Source organism: Ahaetulla prasina, chromosome 8, assembly GCF_028640845.1.
Source record: "Ahaetulla prasina isolate Xishuangbanna chromosome 8, ASM2864084v1, whole genome shotgun sequence".
NCBI classification, from domain to species: domain Eukaryota; kingdom Metazoa; phylum Chordata; class Lepidosauria; order Squamata; family Colubridae; genus Ahaetulla; species Ahaetulla prasina.
This window is the reverse complement of record NC_080546.1, coordinates 57116127-57134346: the sequence shown is the minus strand read 5'-3', so window position 1 is coordinate 57134346 and position 18220 is coordinate 57116127. Positions and strand designations below refer to the sequence as shown.

Below are 18220 nucleotides of genomic sequence, written 5' to 3'. Positions count from 1 at the left end.
TTCATAGCTTGAGTCTATGAGAGAAAGTCTAATGGTATAAATTAGATATAATTTAATTTGAATTTAATTGAGTAAGTTTCTTACTTTTTTTCTAAAAGAGCATCTTGTACCTCTTAAGATGGAAGCATCTTCTTAAATGATAGAGTCTATAATTATGTACTTCATTCAGTATATAGTAAAGTGTCAAATCTTTGCAGTTTCAGCTAGCCATGTTGATTTCTGGGTCTCATATTGGAAAGCCTGGATACGTATTTTAAAGCCCACCACTGCAGCTCAGAATAAAATACTATCGTATTTAATCAGTAATTATATTTTAAATATTAATTTAAGAATTTGATAGTATTATATACTGTATGTCACCAACATACAAATTCCAAGTTTTGATAGGCAATTATATGCTTAGAAACTATTTTATTAAGAAATTTAATAAATGAGCATGTAAAAATATTCCATAATTATAACAATTTGGGATCTGTAAATATAATTTTGTTCTATTATTATTTATAAGTCTATGTATAACTTTCAGAATAAGTGCTTTAGATTATATGAGAACTCAAATAAAGCATATTGTTCTAGTAATTAAAAAAGTCAGCTCTTTTTCCAAGTCCTTGTGGTAGCTTCAGATGTTGCTTTTAGCAGTCCTCTCATGCCTTCTCATGCACAACTGATATGCTTCATTATTTTTTCCTTCTCATATTGAAACAGTTACACATGTTTTGCATGCCTGTATAACTGGAAACAGCTTCCAAGGCAGATGTGCTTCCCTGAAAAAAAGATGGAGCTGTTTCCACATTTTAAAAAGAAGTGTTGTATAAATTTTCACCCCACTAGTTAGTCATTCACTCAGTCCTTCATTCCATTTAATGACTACTATTCTGTTTAGAAAACATAAACGTTAGAACATACCAGATTAAAGATGATACAAATATTATAAAATTGGTAATAAAATAATAAACAGAAATATCTAAAATGTCAGTGTAATTGATTTTATAGACAATAAAACAACATTTGGCTACATTTAAAAAAAACAGAACCATACTAGTGAGCTAACAAATGTATATAAAATAAATATGTACAAACCTACACATTTAATTAATAAGGAAATTACAAAATATATTTATTTATTTATTTATTTATTCGAATTTTTATACCGCCCTATCTCCCAAAGGACTCAGGGCGGTGTACAGCCAAATAAAACATAGAAAAATACAAGTAAAAACAACAATTAAAAAACTTATTACATAGGCCGAAATTAAAACATCGCTAAAATAATATAAAACCCCATTAAAACTAAATTTAAAACTAAAATCCTAGGCTAGCCCTGCGCAAATAAATAGATGTGTCTTAAGCTCGCGGCGGAAGGTTCGGAGGTCGGGAAGTTGGCGCAGCCCTGGGGGAAGCTTGTTCCAGAGAGTGGGAGCCCCCACAGAGAAGGCCCTTCCTCTGGGTGCCGCCAGCTGGCACTGCCTGGCGGATGGCACCCTAAGGAGTCCCTCTCTGTGAGAGCGTACGGGTCGGTGGGAGGCAATCGGTGGCAGTAGGCGGTCCCGTAAATAGCCCGGCCCTATGCCATGGAACGCTTTAAAGACAGTAACCAAAACCTTGAAGCGCACCTGAAAGGCCACAGGTAGCCAGTGCAGTCTGCGCAGGATTGGTGTAACATGGGAGTCACGAGGGGCTCCCTCTATCACCCGCGCAGCTGCATTCTGAACCAACTGCATATAACAGTGCATTTTATTGAATGAAGAGTAAAGTAAAATTTTCTATCAAACACAGCTGGTGAGAAATGAGAAAGACATGTCAGCATATCAAAGTCAATATGGTAATAAAGACAAGGGGGAATGTTCATAGATACATCGATAAATAAGACAAAAAGGAGTGAACTATTTCCTATTAATAGACATTTTACATTTTTTGAAGCATGGGAAGAATGGGATCTTCTGCATTGCATGGAGTCATAAAGATTCCAAAAGGATAGCAACCTGCAGTGGTGATGGGTTCTGGTAAGTCTCATTTGAAACCAATTTTATTTGCCACATAATTCTTATTTATACCTAATTGTATGGCATTTTAGGAAATAATAAATTAACAAGGCATTTCATATCCAAGAACATCAAGTTTTTCTTCCAAATATGCATATGATGTTAAAGAATTTATTTATTAGGTTTTTACCTTATGAAAAGGCAACACGGTGGGGGCTGATCAAATTTCTGAGGAAAGATTTTTCCAAAAGCAACTGCACCAACAGGAAAACTACTTGCTTCATTTCATGGAAGTAGGTTATCGCAAGCTCTTTTTTGCACTGATCAGATATATCAAAACTGGGTGGAGAAAATAATCTTGCAAGTATTCTTGTGCCAAGCAGCAGAGGGCTTTAAAGCCAAAACTATCTTTAGTTTTGGCTTTAAATTGCATTGAGAACCTAGAGATCAGCCATAATAGTCTTAAAATAGTGATAATGAATGTAATTCTGAATTCCATTTTTACAAGACTGTAAAATAATGGTATTTTCTCTATTAATAGGCAGGTATTGTGGAAAAAAAATGAGGCATAGAATTCCAGCCCTTGCATGCCTTCAGATAAGTAGAATTGAAAGAAAATGAATGGCCCAAGTTGACCCAGTAAGCTTCCTTGGCTGAAGGTGAACCTGGGACTCTCTGATTCTAAATCAACATTTTATATCCCGTGCATCTTTTATGAAATTTAATGTATAGGCATAATTTCATAATATAATGCTCACTTTGGGATAAACTAGAGTTCCATTGCTAAAAGTCCTTGTCAGCTTTAAAAAAATCTGGCTATATTTTCTGATGAAATGCAAACTAATAAAAGATCATGATGTAGAATTGCATGTTACTTTGAAAAAGACAATGATACAGATTTATCAGTAACTTAAATAATACTCCAGAGCAGAGGTCTTCAAACTTGGCAGCTTTAAGACTTGTGTACTTCAATTCCCAGAATTCTCCAGCCAGCTATGCTATGCTGGCTGGAGAATTCTGGGAATTGAAGTCCACAAGTCTTAAAGCTGCCAAGTTTGAAGACCTCTGCTCCAGAGGAATGATTTGTATGTATTCACATATATAATGCTTCATAGGATTGTTTGGTTTGTTTCATGTGGTTGATACAATAGACTTCTTTTGTTATACATTTCTAAAAATTGTTAAAATTAAACATTTATTGCAGTAACTTTAGTTGCATATTCTGATAAAAACCCAATTGATATCTGATATGTTTTGTCATGTTGTAATTCAGCATTATTCGGACAATTGATGGCAAAATTCTCCACAAGTACAAACACCCAGCTGCAGTTTTTGGCTGTGACTGGAGTCAAAATAACAAGTGAGTTACTATTACATATAATTCCTTATATATTTATCTCTAAATTCTTTTCACTAAAAAGAATTAATACTAAAATCACTGTCACTTATATATTTGTTGGTTTAGGCTATTTTTTCTAGTATTGTAACATTGTCAGATAAGATCAACTTTGCTTTGTATTACCTTTTTTCCAGTGTTACCACTCTTCATTATTGTTTCATTAATCATGACTTGTTCCAGTTATTTAACAATTATGAAACAAGCATTCTCTACATTTTAACTATATTCACATGTAGCATCAAGAGTTAAGGTTAATATTTATAAAAGTCAAATGAAGTATATACATAATATAACTATTTCAATTAATTAAAATAGTATTTGCTAACCCAGTTAATTTAATTTTATCTTTGTCTCATGATGACTGGCAGTTATAGCTGCTTGCTATATTAGAATAGATGCTAAGGGAACTTTCACTATAATATCTTTTTTAAAAAAATTCAATGTAAAAAATGAATGCCATGTGCTGTGACATCAGAATTTTGAAAGTATGCTTTGTTTTGCCACTTGAAAGCAGATTTGCAAGCAAATAAAATCGGCTATGCTGACAAAATTGTTCAAAAAGTTTAGACTTTAGTTATGCCAGCTTCGTTTTTTTTCTTTTTGTTTTTTGGCATTGTTTGATAGTTTCACAGTTTTGACAGAGGGTAAAGATGAAAAGAAATTTTCCTCTTGATAGTCTTCATTTTATTTATAAACATTTCTTAAGTTTGTTCTTCATCCATGGCCAATTATAATATACAAAAATCATAAAACATACTGTAAATACAAATAAGTTTTGCAACACATTTTTCCCTAAGGAAATTAGTATTATTTTCAACTGCATGTGGCAAAAAAGGAGTTGCTCTCAACTATTGTTGAAAACTATGCTAGCCAATGCTTGTGCTGGACTAGCCTACAGAAAAACGGCATTTAGAAATGTTAGACTTGATTTGGTTCAGATATAACAAAGAAGCTTCCCAAGGAAATAATGGGATATATAAGAAAAAGCTGAAAAGTGTTTCTTTATGTAACTCCTGTACGCTTTTATATATCAGAGCTTTCAGACTCAATTGGATTAGATAATAAATAGTGAAGCCTTTTAAAAAACAGTTTTTTACATTATTTCCTTTGGGGGGTGGGAATGTTTTAGGGTTAGGGTGATATGTCAATAGTGAAAGATTTTGTAACAATGTTTGGACTTTCCTTTCATATGTGCTGGCAATACTGTAAACCCCAACAATACTGGAAAATGATTGATTTTGTGTGTGTGTGTGTATTTCAAATGAATATATTTAATTTTATAAATAGTTATAGTAATTTTTCTTTATATAGTTGAATAGCCTCAAGTGTTATATTGTGCTGGAACCTCAGAAGATCACTCTAAGCAAAACATTTACTAAAAGATTTATTGGAAATAGTAGGACTTGTATGCTTCCAAAATGTTTTGAGGAGGTACTTTGGAATAAAGAGTGAAGTATCTCTTTAAAATACTTGCATTTGTTTTTTAGGCTTTTCTACATATCTAAAAAACAAACACAGTTCCTATAATGTTAATTAAAACTGTTATGTCTTTAAGGCACTCATTAAAATAGTGCAACTTTTTTCAGGGTTTCATGGAAACCTGAAAAAAGATGTGGAAATTTTAATTAGTTCTGCAGTTGTATAACCGTGCATCCCAAACCATTTTTAAAACACTTTAAAGCACTTATAGTCCCAGAAAATAATTATTACAAAGGCAATTGGACAAAGGACATTTAAAATTATTTCCACACTGGTATACCAGTGTGACGCAGTGTGGGATGTGATGGCTCAGTGGCTAAGAAGCTGAGCTTGTTGATAAAAAGGTCAGCAGTTCAGCGGTTCGAATCCCTAGTGCTGCTGCGTAACGGGGTGAACTCCTGTTACTTATCCCAGCTTCTGCCAACTTAGCAGTTTGAAAGCACGTAAAAAAAAATGCAAGTAGAAAAATAGGGACCATGTTGGGTGGGAAGGTAACAGTGTTCTGTGCACCTTTGGCATTTAGTTATGCCAGCCACATGATCACACAGACATCTTCGGACAGTGCTGGCTCTTCAGTTTTGAAACGGAGATGAGCACCACCCACTAGAATTGGGAATGACAAGCACATATGTGCAAGGGGAACCTTTACCTTTATAACATTCTAGGAAAAATTATCAAAATGTCAGAAATGATTACTATGAGATAAATACAGTTCCTCTTCAATTTGGTCATCTTTTTTTCTTTTATTTTTTTTAAATGCTTTAACTTGTGAGCCACTCAGAATCATTGGGAGTTGAGTGGCATACAAACAAATCTCCCTTTTTATGAGTGTGGTAAATAAGATGAATAAATAAAAATAAAGTTGAATTTCTGTATTGTTATTGTTGTTATTTTGTTCCCCTTAATATAGGCTCCTTTGTTTTTAAATATCCAAATAATGATTTGAAACAATTATGCTGTGAATAAGCAAAATATTCCCCCTTTCTATTTTCTGTAGTAAAGTAATTGTCTATCACACATCTCCTTTCATATCTATTCCTAATACTTAATAACCTTGATCTTAGCAATTTTAGAAGTTGAAATTCAAATATGATAATTGATGGCTGTGATTTTTCTTACAGAGATATGATAGCAACGGGATGTGAAGATAAAAATGTCCGTGTTTATTATCTAGCAACAAGTTCTGATCAGCCACTGAAAGTATTCAGTGGGCACACAGCAAAAGTATTTCATGTAAGATGGTCTCCCCTTAGGGAAGGAATACTTTGCAGTGGTTCTGATGATGGGCAAGTACCTTTAAATTTATGTCACTACATAGAACTAGATTTTTGTCTATAATTATTGAAGTAAGGAAATAGTTACTTTAGATTTAGTGAAGGATGGAGTATTCATAAAATACTAAGCTGTTCTGAAAGACCATTGCTGATATTGTAGCCTCCTTCAAGGAAACTGATGTTTTTTTACTATGGTTTCCCCTGCAAGGCCTGTGATAGAATAAAATGTATGTTGTAATGCATTAATATTTGTGCTGTAGAACCTATTCACAGAATTCCACTACCATAATCATTTATCTCACTAGCATACAGGTAAAATACAGTATCTGTGCACATACACATACATTCAAACATTTGGCTAAAATCCAAATATCAGGGTAAATTCTGTGGAATTCAAATCTGGACTGCAACCAAACTGCTTTCATTAATAAAAATTGGGATTGGTGCCCATTCTTTAGGTTCATGCTGAATGGAACGTATTAATATTTGCAGTAATGTTTTAATTATTATCTGAATTCTACACTATACAATACTTATTTGCTGGTTGACATAACTAGCCTGTGTTATAAATCTGATATTCTATGATCTATATGTAGGAGAGGCAAAAATTGGTTTCTCCAAAGATTGCAAAGAAGCAAATCATATTATGATTTTGGCATTTTTAATGCAGCCACCATGATTTCAAAGAATGATTTATTTATTTACATTTCGTAGTATGCTGCCTATCGTAGCAACTTACATTCTATGGCAATGCAGCCAATTGTAATTTGGTGCAGTATGATACAAGTCAGTGGGAAGATGGATGTCACCAGCTGAATGCTTTCATTCAGCATCTTTCAAGGCTATAAGAAACTGCCTCTAATTATATCAGAATGAAAGCTGGGAAAATGTTAGAAATATATTGCATTATTTTATAACTGGGTGAACTGCCAGAAGAAGAGTGAACAGATTGAGCAGATAAGGATTGCATGTAGCCCATAGTATAATCTGCATTAACGGTATTTAATGATTATTTATAGCTTGAACAATGCAGTTCTCTAATAGATAGTTCTGTTATAATTATGTAGTTCTATATCACTTTCATCAGCCAAGTCAGAATACTGGTGTTATATAATCACCTGTCCTTTTGTGGAATATCCCAATCTTTATTACATTTGTTTTGAGTTCTAAATATGGTATCCTTTCCATAATCTTAAAGCAGTCTTTAGAAGATTTCAACTGCATTTCTAAATATGTTTACTAGACATAGGTCTCACTTAAAGTCAGTAGGACTGAATAAATAAGTATATCATGGCAGTAGGAAAAAGCGGCAGAGAAAACCATGTTTCTTTCCCCTCCAGTGGAGAAAAGTAAAGGGGGTGGATACTATAAAGTGGAGAAATGCTTCACATAAAATTGTGAAATGGTGATTCATATATGTGTGAGTAATTATAAGATTAAACATAAACTACTCCATGTTATCTGTGACAAATGGATATTATCACAAGTTCCTTTAAAAAAACAAACATTATTTTCAAATCCCAGTGTAGATATGGCAATTCCCGTGACAATGAAAAACCATTATTTTGGAACATCAGGTCTTAGTTTTTCACTAAATTGAAAAACTAAGACCATGTCCCTTAATTTATAGTAAGATAAAACTCAGGAAATAGGGTGCTGCGACAAATTCTTATCAAGATTCTTCCATGCACCACAACTAGGTTTGTGGTTTTATCTGAAGATGATCAAAATATTGCAATAAAATGCCATCTTTTTTTTATAGCACTGTTCGGATATGGGATTACACACAAGATGCTTGTATAAATATTCTTAGTGGGCATACAGCACCAGTACGAGGATTGTTGTGGAATACAGAAATACCTTATCTATTGATATCAGGCAGTTGGGATTATACAATCAAAGTATGGGACACAAGAGATGGTACATGCCTGGACACTGTATATGATCATGGTGCAGATGTTTATGGTAACATATTTGATTTTATGTACATTTTATATTCCGTTTGAAAATCCTGGTTTTTTTTAAATATTGCATTGAAATTCCTTAATTCCTTTTCTTTAGGATTAACGTGTCATCCCAGCTGCCCCTTCACTATGGCCTCTTGTTCCCGAGACTCAACTGTGAGACTTTGGTCTTTAACACCTCTGATAAATCCTCTCCAATTATGCATCTTGGCAGACAGATCATGGGATGAGATAATTGGAAACATTGGTGGGTAAATGATAGCACACGAGCAGATTATCTACAAAATGGTCATATTTCCACATATTTTCTTATGGCTTTTGTGAAAGGCTCTAATATATCTCTAATACATTTATAGTGGTATCTTAGTACTCATCATTAATTGCTTCTGGAAGGTGCTATGAGTACCAAAAACGATGAGTACCAATAGATTTTTTCCCATAAGCAATAATGTAGTGAGTTATAAGGCAGCCAACACCGACAAGTTTAGTGTGTGTGTTGAATATCAAACAAATGTTGAATACCAGGACAACATTTTAGCATCAAAATGTGTTGAGTTCCAAATCTGATGAGTTTCAAAGCAGTTGAGAACCAAAGTAGCACTGTATTTTCTTCAGGTCCTACATGGGTTTGGCATGTATAATTGTCTTAATCTATGAGGTAAAATATATATTGATATTATGTTCAATTCTCTTTTCAAAAATTATTGGTTTTTAATAGATCGTGCGGTTGAAATAGGTGCTCCTCCTTTGCTATGTGGGAAAGCATCTAGGGATATTAAACAAGAAATAGAGAAGCTAAACAGTAATCCTCGAGGAAGAAAGCTAAGATGGTTTTCAGAATGTTTATCAGTAAGTATTACTTTTTTTTAAAAAAATGTATATATGCAATATAAAATTTCCATTGATAGTCTCTATTTACTGTATATAGATTAATATTTAGGCTCACTGAAATCAATTGGTGTGGTCAAAACATAAGTATATTGATTTAAGTGGAAATTAAATGCTGCAGATTTGAATCATTCTAAACGATTAAACTCTTTATATGTAATATAGAAGCCCTTGTTTAAATTAGGCAAATAACCTGCAGTTTTCTTTGTTATTTGCTCTCTGTTGAAAGATTTTATTATGAAGTCTAGTCTAGACATACCTGAAAATTAGAGAGGGAAATTTGAACTGTGTAAAGACTTTATTATGGTTTTAGGCTAGAATAAACTCTACATAAATAATACAAAGGCAAGAGTTCATAAATCAAAGTACAATGCCAATGAATATTTATTTATGATTTATTGAAATCATATCTTCACTATATGACTTTTACTGAGCAGTTAATTCTTATATGCACAGAAAAATTAGTTCCAACCTAAAATAATAAAATTTTATAGTGACAGAAATAGCAAAAGATCACAGACACTTAGAAATAAATAGCAGCCTATGGAGCCTCTCTAAATACCATGAATCAGTAAATATAATACTTTCCTGAGAGGACCTTGAAAAAGACATTAATTGCAGACTGTATTCTAATATGGCATAAACAATATTTTCCTTTTTTTAAAAATAATTCTAGCCCCGAGGAGGCAGTAAAAACTTATGGGATCTGGTTGCAGTAATAAAGGGTCAAGATGATAGTTTGCTCCCACAGAATTATTGCAAAGGAATTATGCACATGAAACATTTGGTTAAATTTAGAATGGTAAGTTAAGTATTCAGACTGAATATCTTTGTATCCTTTTTGGTTTTGCAGTGCATGTCTATGTAGCCATAGTTTTTCTCATAGAACTGCAAAAATGAATTTGCATTGCCATATGAGCCTCCTTCCCTCTGTTTGTTGAGACTGGGGAGAGATAAAAGGCAAGATAATAAGCAGAATCTCACTGAGTAAAAAAAAAAAGTGGTATTTCAGCTTGTCCTTATTTCCTCCTATTTCCGATTATTTCGTCTCATTATTTTCTTTGCCAGCAAAGGAGAACAAAACAGCAAAAATGGCAAAGTCCTTCCTTTGATCGCTCATTACAAATTAGAGTGATGCGCTTTGGGGACTAGAATACTTTGGCCTCACTCCTGTGGAGAGTAATCCAAGGAGCTGGGAACTCTTGCTAATTGGAGATTGTCTACCCCCACATCTCTAGAGAAAATGTTGAAAACTGTCTTCTCAATTAAACTGGGCAGAAGTTTAATTGACAACTTCATTGGCACTGTGAGAACCCCGAATGCAACACCAATTACAGACCGGTATAGCTTGATGAGAAGAAGACTTATAGCTACTAAAAATGTCATACAAAAAATTTTGCAAAAAAAATATAGAATAAAATTCTCTAAAACAGTATGGATGGAAGAAACATTTGAAACCCGGTCTTGGATATTAATTTCCAATTTTCTCTCTTTTTATATCTCTTCCTGCATTTGAGCCATTGAAGGGCAGTGATTATAGAGCTAAATGTTTTTAAGGCTATATTTAGTTTAGCTTATATTTTTCCTTATTAGATTAAGCATGGCAGTTACAGATGATAATCAAATCCTTAGTGTACAATTGTCAAAATATATAACAACTCTGTTCTGAATTACTATGCAGATTTTACTACTTTAGTTATACAAGAATAGAAATGCTATGTTTATTTTTTTTTTTCAGAAGAATTGTAATGAAACTTTCTTATTATAAAAACTACAGTATTAGATTGAATTAATGCAAATTTTTAAAGAAATATTTTAAACGAACAGATCAAGGATTGGCTTTTTTTATATATACTACAGAAATTACAGAAACCTTACCTTTCTGCAATTAATAATGGATCACCTTTTTGTACATTTTAAAGTATCTACATCTGAAACATTTGGGATGTTTCTGCAAATACATCAGCAAACTGAGTTGAAACAAAGAGATGTACTTTTATTTAGCATGACTTGCTCCTAATGAATTCCAGTTAAGATTTGCTATAAATGTTCACAGAAAAAAACCTTAAAAGAAGACAATTCCTGCAAATCAGAAATGCACTGCCCAGGAATATACAATAGGAGCCACTGGTCATAAGGCATATGAATTATCTTCCAGACAACTGCCTTTGTGTAACCAAGTGATCTACCAGAAAAGATTTTGCTTAGAGGAACAAAAATAAGATTCCTTTGAGTCACAAAAAGAAGCAGATTTGTTTAGGTACCCATTTATATCAAACATTCATTCTCTCTTTTGCATCTTTCACATAATCATAGGAGTATTAACTACTGTATGTGATAGGAACAATTATGTTAAAATATGAACCATTCTAGAGATAGGGGAAACTTATGACAATTGGTCATATATTAAGAAAACAGCTATGCATGAAATGGAAAATACAGTTTCTTTCTAATTTAGGGGAAAAAATATGAAGTTCTACCTAACTGTTTCTTTGGTTTTAAAAAAAAACTACAAATATTTTTGGTTGTCTCTCATATCAGATCAAATCTAGAAAGATTCTGGAGTGATTTTTCAGGGTAGATAGGGCAAGAATGATAGGGCAAGACTCTCTCCAATTGTTTCCTCTTCCAGCATCTACCCACCTAATTTTCCCAGCACCTTGTCTTCCCTGTCTGCTCTCATCCACCAAAACTGCTGATGTCCTACTTTTTCCTACATTTCTTCCCCTGAATAACTTCTATACTACCCATATTTGTATCTGTTCCTGAACAAAACAGCTTCATTTTGTTATGTATACAAACCAAAGCAGTTGTGTTTAGGCATGGCCTTCTGAAATATTTAAATGTTCAGAACAGTTCATGCCTGCAACATTTTGCACGTGTCTTAGAAACAATTTATTTTGGTTTTATTCTTTTAGTCCAAAGCACAAGAACTTACAACAGTAAAGATGTCTAAATTTGGAGGAGGCATTGGTGTACCTAGCAAGGAGAAAAGGCTAAAAGAAGCAGCAGAGATACATCTGAGACTAGGTCAAATTCAGAGATACTGTGAACTTATGGTGGAGCTTGGAGAGGTAAACACCTGGACAATTTTACAGTAGATAAATATATTATATTTACAGTAGATAAATATATTATACTAAATATTATACTAATACTAATAATGTAAATCACTTTAAAAGAAAATGTTGGGGAAAGGAGAGCAAAAGACATTGCAAATAGTCTAAGGTGTAAGAGTTTTAAATAAGTGAATGGTGGGTAACTTGTCAATTATTTTTTATATATAAATGGACTTCTGTTTCTATCTTTTGCTTTATTTTTAACAAGAAATGATTAGTAAAGTCTGTCTCTGACTATGTATTAGATGTTACTTCTATTATATGGTTACTAAAAGGTAAAGGTAAAGGTTCCCCTCGCACATACTTGCTAGTCGTTGCCAACTCTAGCTCATCTCCATTTCAAAGCCGAAGAGCCAGCGCCGTCTGAAGACGTCTCCGTGGTCATGTGGCCGGCATGACTAGACACCAATATGCTTACTAATTCCATTCAATTATACTTTAAGCATATAATTATTTGATGCTTCCAGAAAAATAAATTGGATATTTGACTTATCTCAAATACTGTCAGTTTAGTATAGTTGTTAAGGCATTTGGCAACAAACTGGGAATTCTAGTCCTGGATTAGGCACAAACCAAGCTGGCTGATTTTGGGCCAGCCACTCTAGGAAGGAACCCTAGGAAGGAGGTAATGCCAAACCACTTCTGAAATCTTACCGAGAAAGCTGCAGGGACTTAGCCAGGCAATCATTAGGAGACGCTAAATACTGTATGGATAGTATGGACAGTTCAAATATTTTCAACTTTTATATTACCTTGTTTCCCCGAAAATAAGACCCTGTCTTATATTTTTTTGAACCTTGAAAATAAGCGCTTGGCTTTATTGCCATGCGCTCAAAAGTCCAATTGGGCTTATTTCAGGGGATGTCTTATTTTGGGAGAAACAGGGTAATTGCTACTAAAATACTACTTTTTCTATCTTTTTTATTATTAAAAAAGTGAAACTAACTATATAATGATTATTAGAACTAATAATCCATCAGGAAATACCTAATTGTCCATCAGATTACCCCTTGAAGTAAACACAGTTTTTTCCCAATTCTATCTTGGACAGTGAGAAATACTAATTTCTTTACTGACTTTTGTTTTCTTATAGAATTCCTTTATAAATATAACTGATATATTTTAGCTGTCCTGTTAGAAATAAATAACACAAGTAAAAGTAAAAACTGTTAAACACACACACACACAGTCTGTGGAAGAAGTAATATTAGGCATAATTTATTCTTTCAGTGGGACAGAGCACTATCAGTTGCACCTGGAGTATCTATGAAATACTGGAAAAAATTAATGCAAAGGTAAGATTTCTTTTAAAGGTGTACTGCATGTTTTGCAGCTGGAAGTGTGATGCTTAAAGGTAGGGGTTCTTTTGCACAGTTAAATATATACTTTTGCATGAGAAAATGTATCACTTTTAACTAAGAATTAGAAATTGCGTATTGTAATTTCTCATTTTTTCCATCTTCCTCTATAAACACACATATACACACTTATGTATTTTGATGAATGCTACTACAATGGTAGATCTAATGAAGAAAGAATATATGAAATGTTTGACAGAAATATGGATGGTTAAGACCTACATCCATACTAACTGAGAAACAGCTTGTTAACAACATTTTAACACAGTGAAGGGGTAGTTGCTCTCAGAACTTCTGAGGAAGCAACTACACATTATATCCTGGCTGAAAAAGACCCAGAAGAACAATTGGAGATGTAACCAACACTATCACCCTTACATTCAAGATGAGGCATCGAACAGTAGATCAAGAATCTGAAGAGGTGCCCATTAGAATCTATAAATGTATTGATAGATAAAATAGAATTTGGAGAAGTTGCAGGTTTGAAAATAAATAAAGATAAGACGAAAATTTTAACAAAAAATATGTTAGAAGCAAAAAGCTGAACTAGCAGAAAGATCAGAGATGCAGATTATGAATAAAGTTAAATACTTGGGGATTTTTTTAACTGCAAGGTGTAGCACTTTGAAAAAGAACAATTATAGTAAACTCAAACAGCAGATTGGGTCAGACTTGGCAAAATGGGAAAAATTGTAGTTTTCACTGATTGGACGAATATCAACGATTAAAATGAATATTTTGCTTACAATATTATATCTGTTCCAGACAATTCCAATTAGATTGGGGAAATTTTTTTTTGAGGAATTGAATAAAATAATACTGAAATACATTTGGCAAGATAAAAAAGCGAGGATAAAATTAAAACTATTCCAAGATGTGAGAATAAGAGGGGGGTTTGGGTTACCCAACTGGGAATTATATTACCAGGCTGCAGACTTAATGTGGATCAAAGAATGGATAACCTTAAGGAACAATAGAATACTGACTCTGGAAGGCCACAATTTGCTAATGGGATAGCATGCTTTTTTATGGTATGGACAAGCTAAAACACAGAGGTACTTTAGAAGACATTTTGTAAGAGAGGCTTTGTTATTAAATTGGGAGAGGATTAAGAAAAGCCATTTTTTAAAAATTCCAGTTTGGGTATCAACTATTGAGGCTTTTTCATATGCAATTACATTTAGAAAGGAACAAATTGTTAGATATAAAGAATTGTTAAATGAAAAGGGTGAATTAAAAGCAATGCAGGAACTAGAAACTGAAGGCATAAAAATGAACTGTTTTTCTTATTTGCAAATATACTCCAGATATGATAAAGATTCCAAGACAGAAGGTTTCTATAGTAATTTGACTAGTTTTGATAAGATTTTAACAGGTGTTGATGACAACTTAATCAGGAAACTGTATGGATATTAGAGATTAAACTAGAAGAAGAACAAGTTAAAGAAATGATGATTGCATGGGGGAAGAATTTTGGTCATGGGATTGATTTAGGGATATGGCAAAAATTATGGATGCATAATTATAAAATGACAATGTCTACAGCATATAAAGAGAATTTGTATAAGATGTTTTATAGGTGGCATTTACCCCCGACAAGAATTGCCAGAATGTTCAAGGACAAATCCGAAAAATGTTGGAAATGTCATCAGTCATCTGGATCATATTACCATATGTCGTGGACATGTGTGGAAGCTAAAAGATACTGGACTAAAATACACACATGCTTGAAAAAATGATTTAAAAACATATAGATTTTAAGCCAGAAGTTTTCTTACTGGGGATCATACCAGAAATATAGAGTAGAGAATTGAGATATCTGATGGTGAATATTATAACAGTAGCTAGGATTGTGTTTGCTAAAAATTGGAAAAATGAGAAAATATCTTTGCAAAATGAAATTATTAGGAAAATAATGGAATGTGCAGAAATGAGTAAATTGACATTTGAAATTAGAAAACAGGAAGAAAAGCAATATTATAAGATTTATTTTATCAATGGCTAGAAGGAAAGTTATTATTAGTAAAGATTAGAGGAAGATTATTATTAACTGAAATACTAAACTGAATGGTTTTAGAACGGTGGAATGAATGATGTTATCAAATAAAATATATATTTGTTGACATGTATATGGTATATGGTTAATGAAAAGATCAGGTAATGTAACATTAGATGAATTAAGGATATTTCTATGTTGAATGTGCACAAGAGATATGTAACCACCCCATCGACACACAGTAATTGGATTGAAAATATTTTTATGTTTATGTGTGTTTTTTAAAAAAAATAAAAAATCTTAAAAAAAAAGAATCTGAAGAGGTGGAAAGCACCCAGCACGGATATGAGACATACCTGCTGGCTAAAAAAACTATAGCAGTGCATGAACACCTAGCACCACAGATGTACCAGCTACTAACAGCAATTTCTCCCATCCATGATGGGTAACACAGGGAAGAACAATGCTGATCATGAAAAACACCTCCTCCCAAAAGACATCATCATCCAATTTCCAGCAAATAACCTGCCTCTCCATAACATGGAAAGTCTAAGCAGGCATGATAGTTGCCAAGCTACAGGACCATACAAGCAACTAATATGAGCAGAGCTCAGAAGGGCATTGGGTATAATACTAGAGGCTCAAAACACCAGTTGTTCATTGATAGAACAGTTCTTCAAGACTCAAGGTCTATATAGCCAATCTGATTGACCACAAGAAAGCCTAGCTCAGTGCAACACCCATGGATCTGTGCATGCTTGGTATTATACAAAGTCAACATAAAATGAAAGACCTTTGTCAAGTACTCTGTGGAATTAAGGAAGGCAATGGAATTCAACTCAAGATGGCTTCCAAAACCGGCCATCTAGCATGGCATACACCAAGATGATACACTGCCCCTGATGTTGTTCTGCATATATTTGAACACTGTCAACCCGATATGCACAACGGCTAGATATAGATCCAAGAGTGGAATTACTACCAGCCACTTCTACACAGGTGACCTCAAGCTATATATATATCAACATATGGAGGCTGCTGATGTGAAGTTCCTCACAATGTATGGAGTTTCCATCCGTAGTCCAACACCTAGATACTGTACATAGCAAAAAAGAGAGCGCTGTCAAAGCACTGTCCTGGAATAAACCTAGAGCATCCAGGAATACATCAATAAGATGTCATTCAAAGATGAGCTGCTGTCAAGAGCAGACATGGCAGGAAGATCAATCAGAGGGAATGCTATGGCAAGAAAAAACCCTGCATGGAATGTATGCTTTTCAGAGATTTGAGATTTGAATTTGAGTAATCCTACCAAAGACTGGAAAGGGCTGAGGCACTGATCACAACAGCAAAACAACAGTCACTAAGTATCAAATGCATAGAAGCAATGATCTTCCACACTATATAGAACCTGGGGTGCAAACTATGCAGTGATACATTGGAGACAGTTCAACACATAATGGTAGTATATAAGATGAAGACAGGAACAGTATACACTGAATGGCACAACCAAGTAGATGGCATTATGTACAGGAACATCTTCACAATGTATGGCTTAGATCAGGGGTCCCCAACCCCTGGACCACTGCCCACTACAGGCCATGGCTCATTAAGAACCAGGCCATCAAAGTGGCAGGCAAGTGTGCACATGTCTGCAGTTCCACTTGCATACTCAATGGGTGAGCACACGCACACAGCTTCATTTGTGTGAGCAGCAGGCATGCATGCGAGCAAAAGGCACGCGTGGCCACCACTGACACAAATAGAGTTGCTGCTCTCGCCTGCCACTCACATGGAACCATCCCCTCTTCCCCCCAACTAGTCCACAAAGCTGGAAATGTTGGAAACCACTGGGCTAGACTCTTCCTAAGTCCAGATGGGAAATTCCACAGACTGTCATGGAGAACAACATTAAGATCCTGTGGGATTTCTAGATCCATACCAATGGCCAATCAACTAAACATCATGGAAGTAGACATGGAACATTTTATTTATTTATTTATTTATTTATTTATTAAATTTTTATACCGCCCTTCTCCCAAAGGACTCAGGGCGGTGTACAGCCAAAGATAAAACACAAGATATATACAATTAAAACCAACATTTAAAACATAGCAGATTACAAAAGGCTGGTAATTAAAAATTTAGATTTAAAATTTTAAAAATATTAATAAAACCCCAAATTAAAATTCAAAACTATTATGCCAGTCCCGCTTGAATGAATAAGTGTGTTTTTAGCTCACGACGGAAGGTCCGAAGATCAGGCACTTGACGTAGGCCAGGGGGAAGTTCGTTCCAGAGCATTGATGCCCCCACAGAGAAGGCCCTACTCCTGGGGGCCACCAGCCGACACTGTTTGGCGGATGGCATCCTGAGGAGACCCTCTCTGTAAGAGCGTACGGGTCGGTGGGAGGCATAGGGTAACAGCAGGCGGTCTCGTAAGTACCCGAGTCCTAAGCCATGGAGTGCTTTAAAGGTAGTAACCAAAATCTTGAAGCGCACCTGAAAAACCACAGGAAGCCAGTGCAGACTACGGAGCAGTGATGTTACGTGGGAGCCACGAGCGGCTCCCGTTACTACTCGCGCAGCCGCATTCTGGACTAACTGTAGCCTCCAGGTGCACCTCAAGGGCAGCCCCATGTAGAGAGCATTGCAGTAATCCAACCTAGACGTAACCAGAGTGTGAGTGACCGTGCATAAGGCATCCCGGTCAAGGAAGGGACGCAACTGGCGGACCAAGCGAACTTGGTAAAAGGCCCTC

At 34.5% G+C, this 18220-nt stretch overlaps 1 protein-coding gene across 1 annotated transcript in view; it reads left to right on the top strand.

Annotated features, from left to right (window-relative positions):
* Positions 1-18220, top strand: part of WDR17 (WD repeat domain 17) — an 89116-nt gene that overhangs the window by 40487 nt on the left and 30409 nt on the right. The window contains exons 11-19 of the mRNA XM_058193472.1: positions 1921-2003; positions 3256-3342; positions 5982-6146; positions 7897-8099; positions 8196-8345; positions 8817-8947; positions 9663-9788; positions 11905-12060; positions 13336-13400. Of these exons, the coding sequence (XP_058049455.1) occupies positions 1921-2003; positions 3256-3342; positions 5982-6146; positions 7897-8099; positions 8196-8345; positions 8817-8947; positions 9663-9788; positions 11905-12060; positions 13336-13400 (1166 nt within the window). The remainder of the gene's footprint in view (positions 1-1920; positions 2004-3255; positions 3343-5981; positions 6147-7896; positions 8100-8195; positions 8346-8816; positions 8948-9662; positions 9789-11904; positions 12061-13335; positions 13401-18220) is intronic.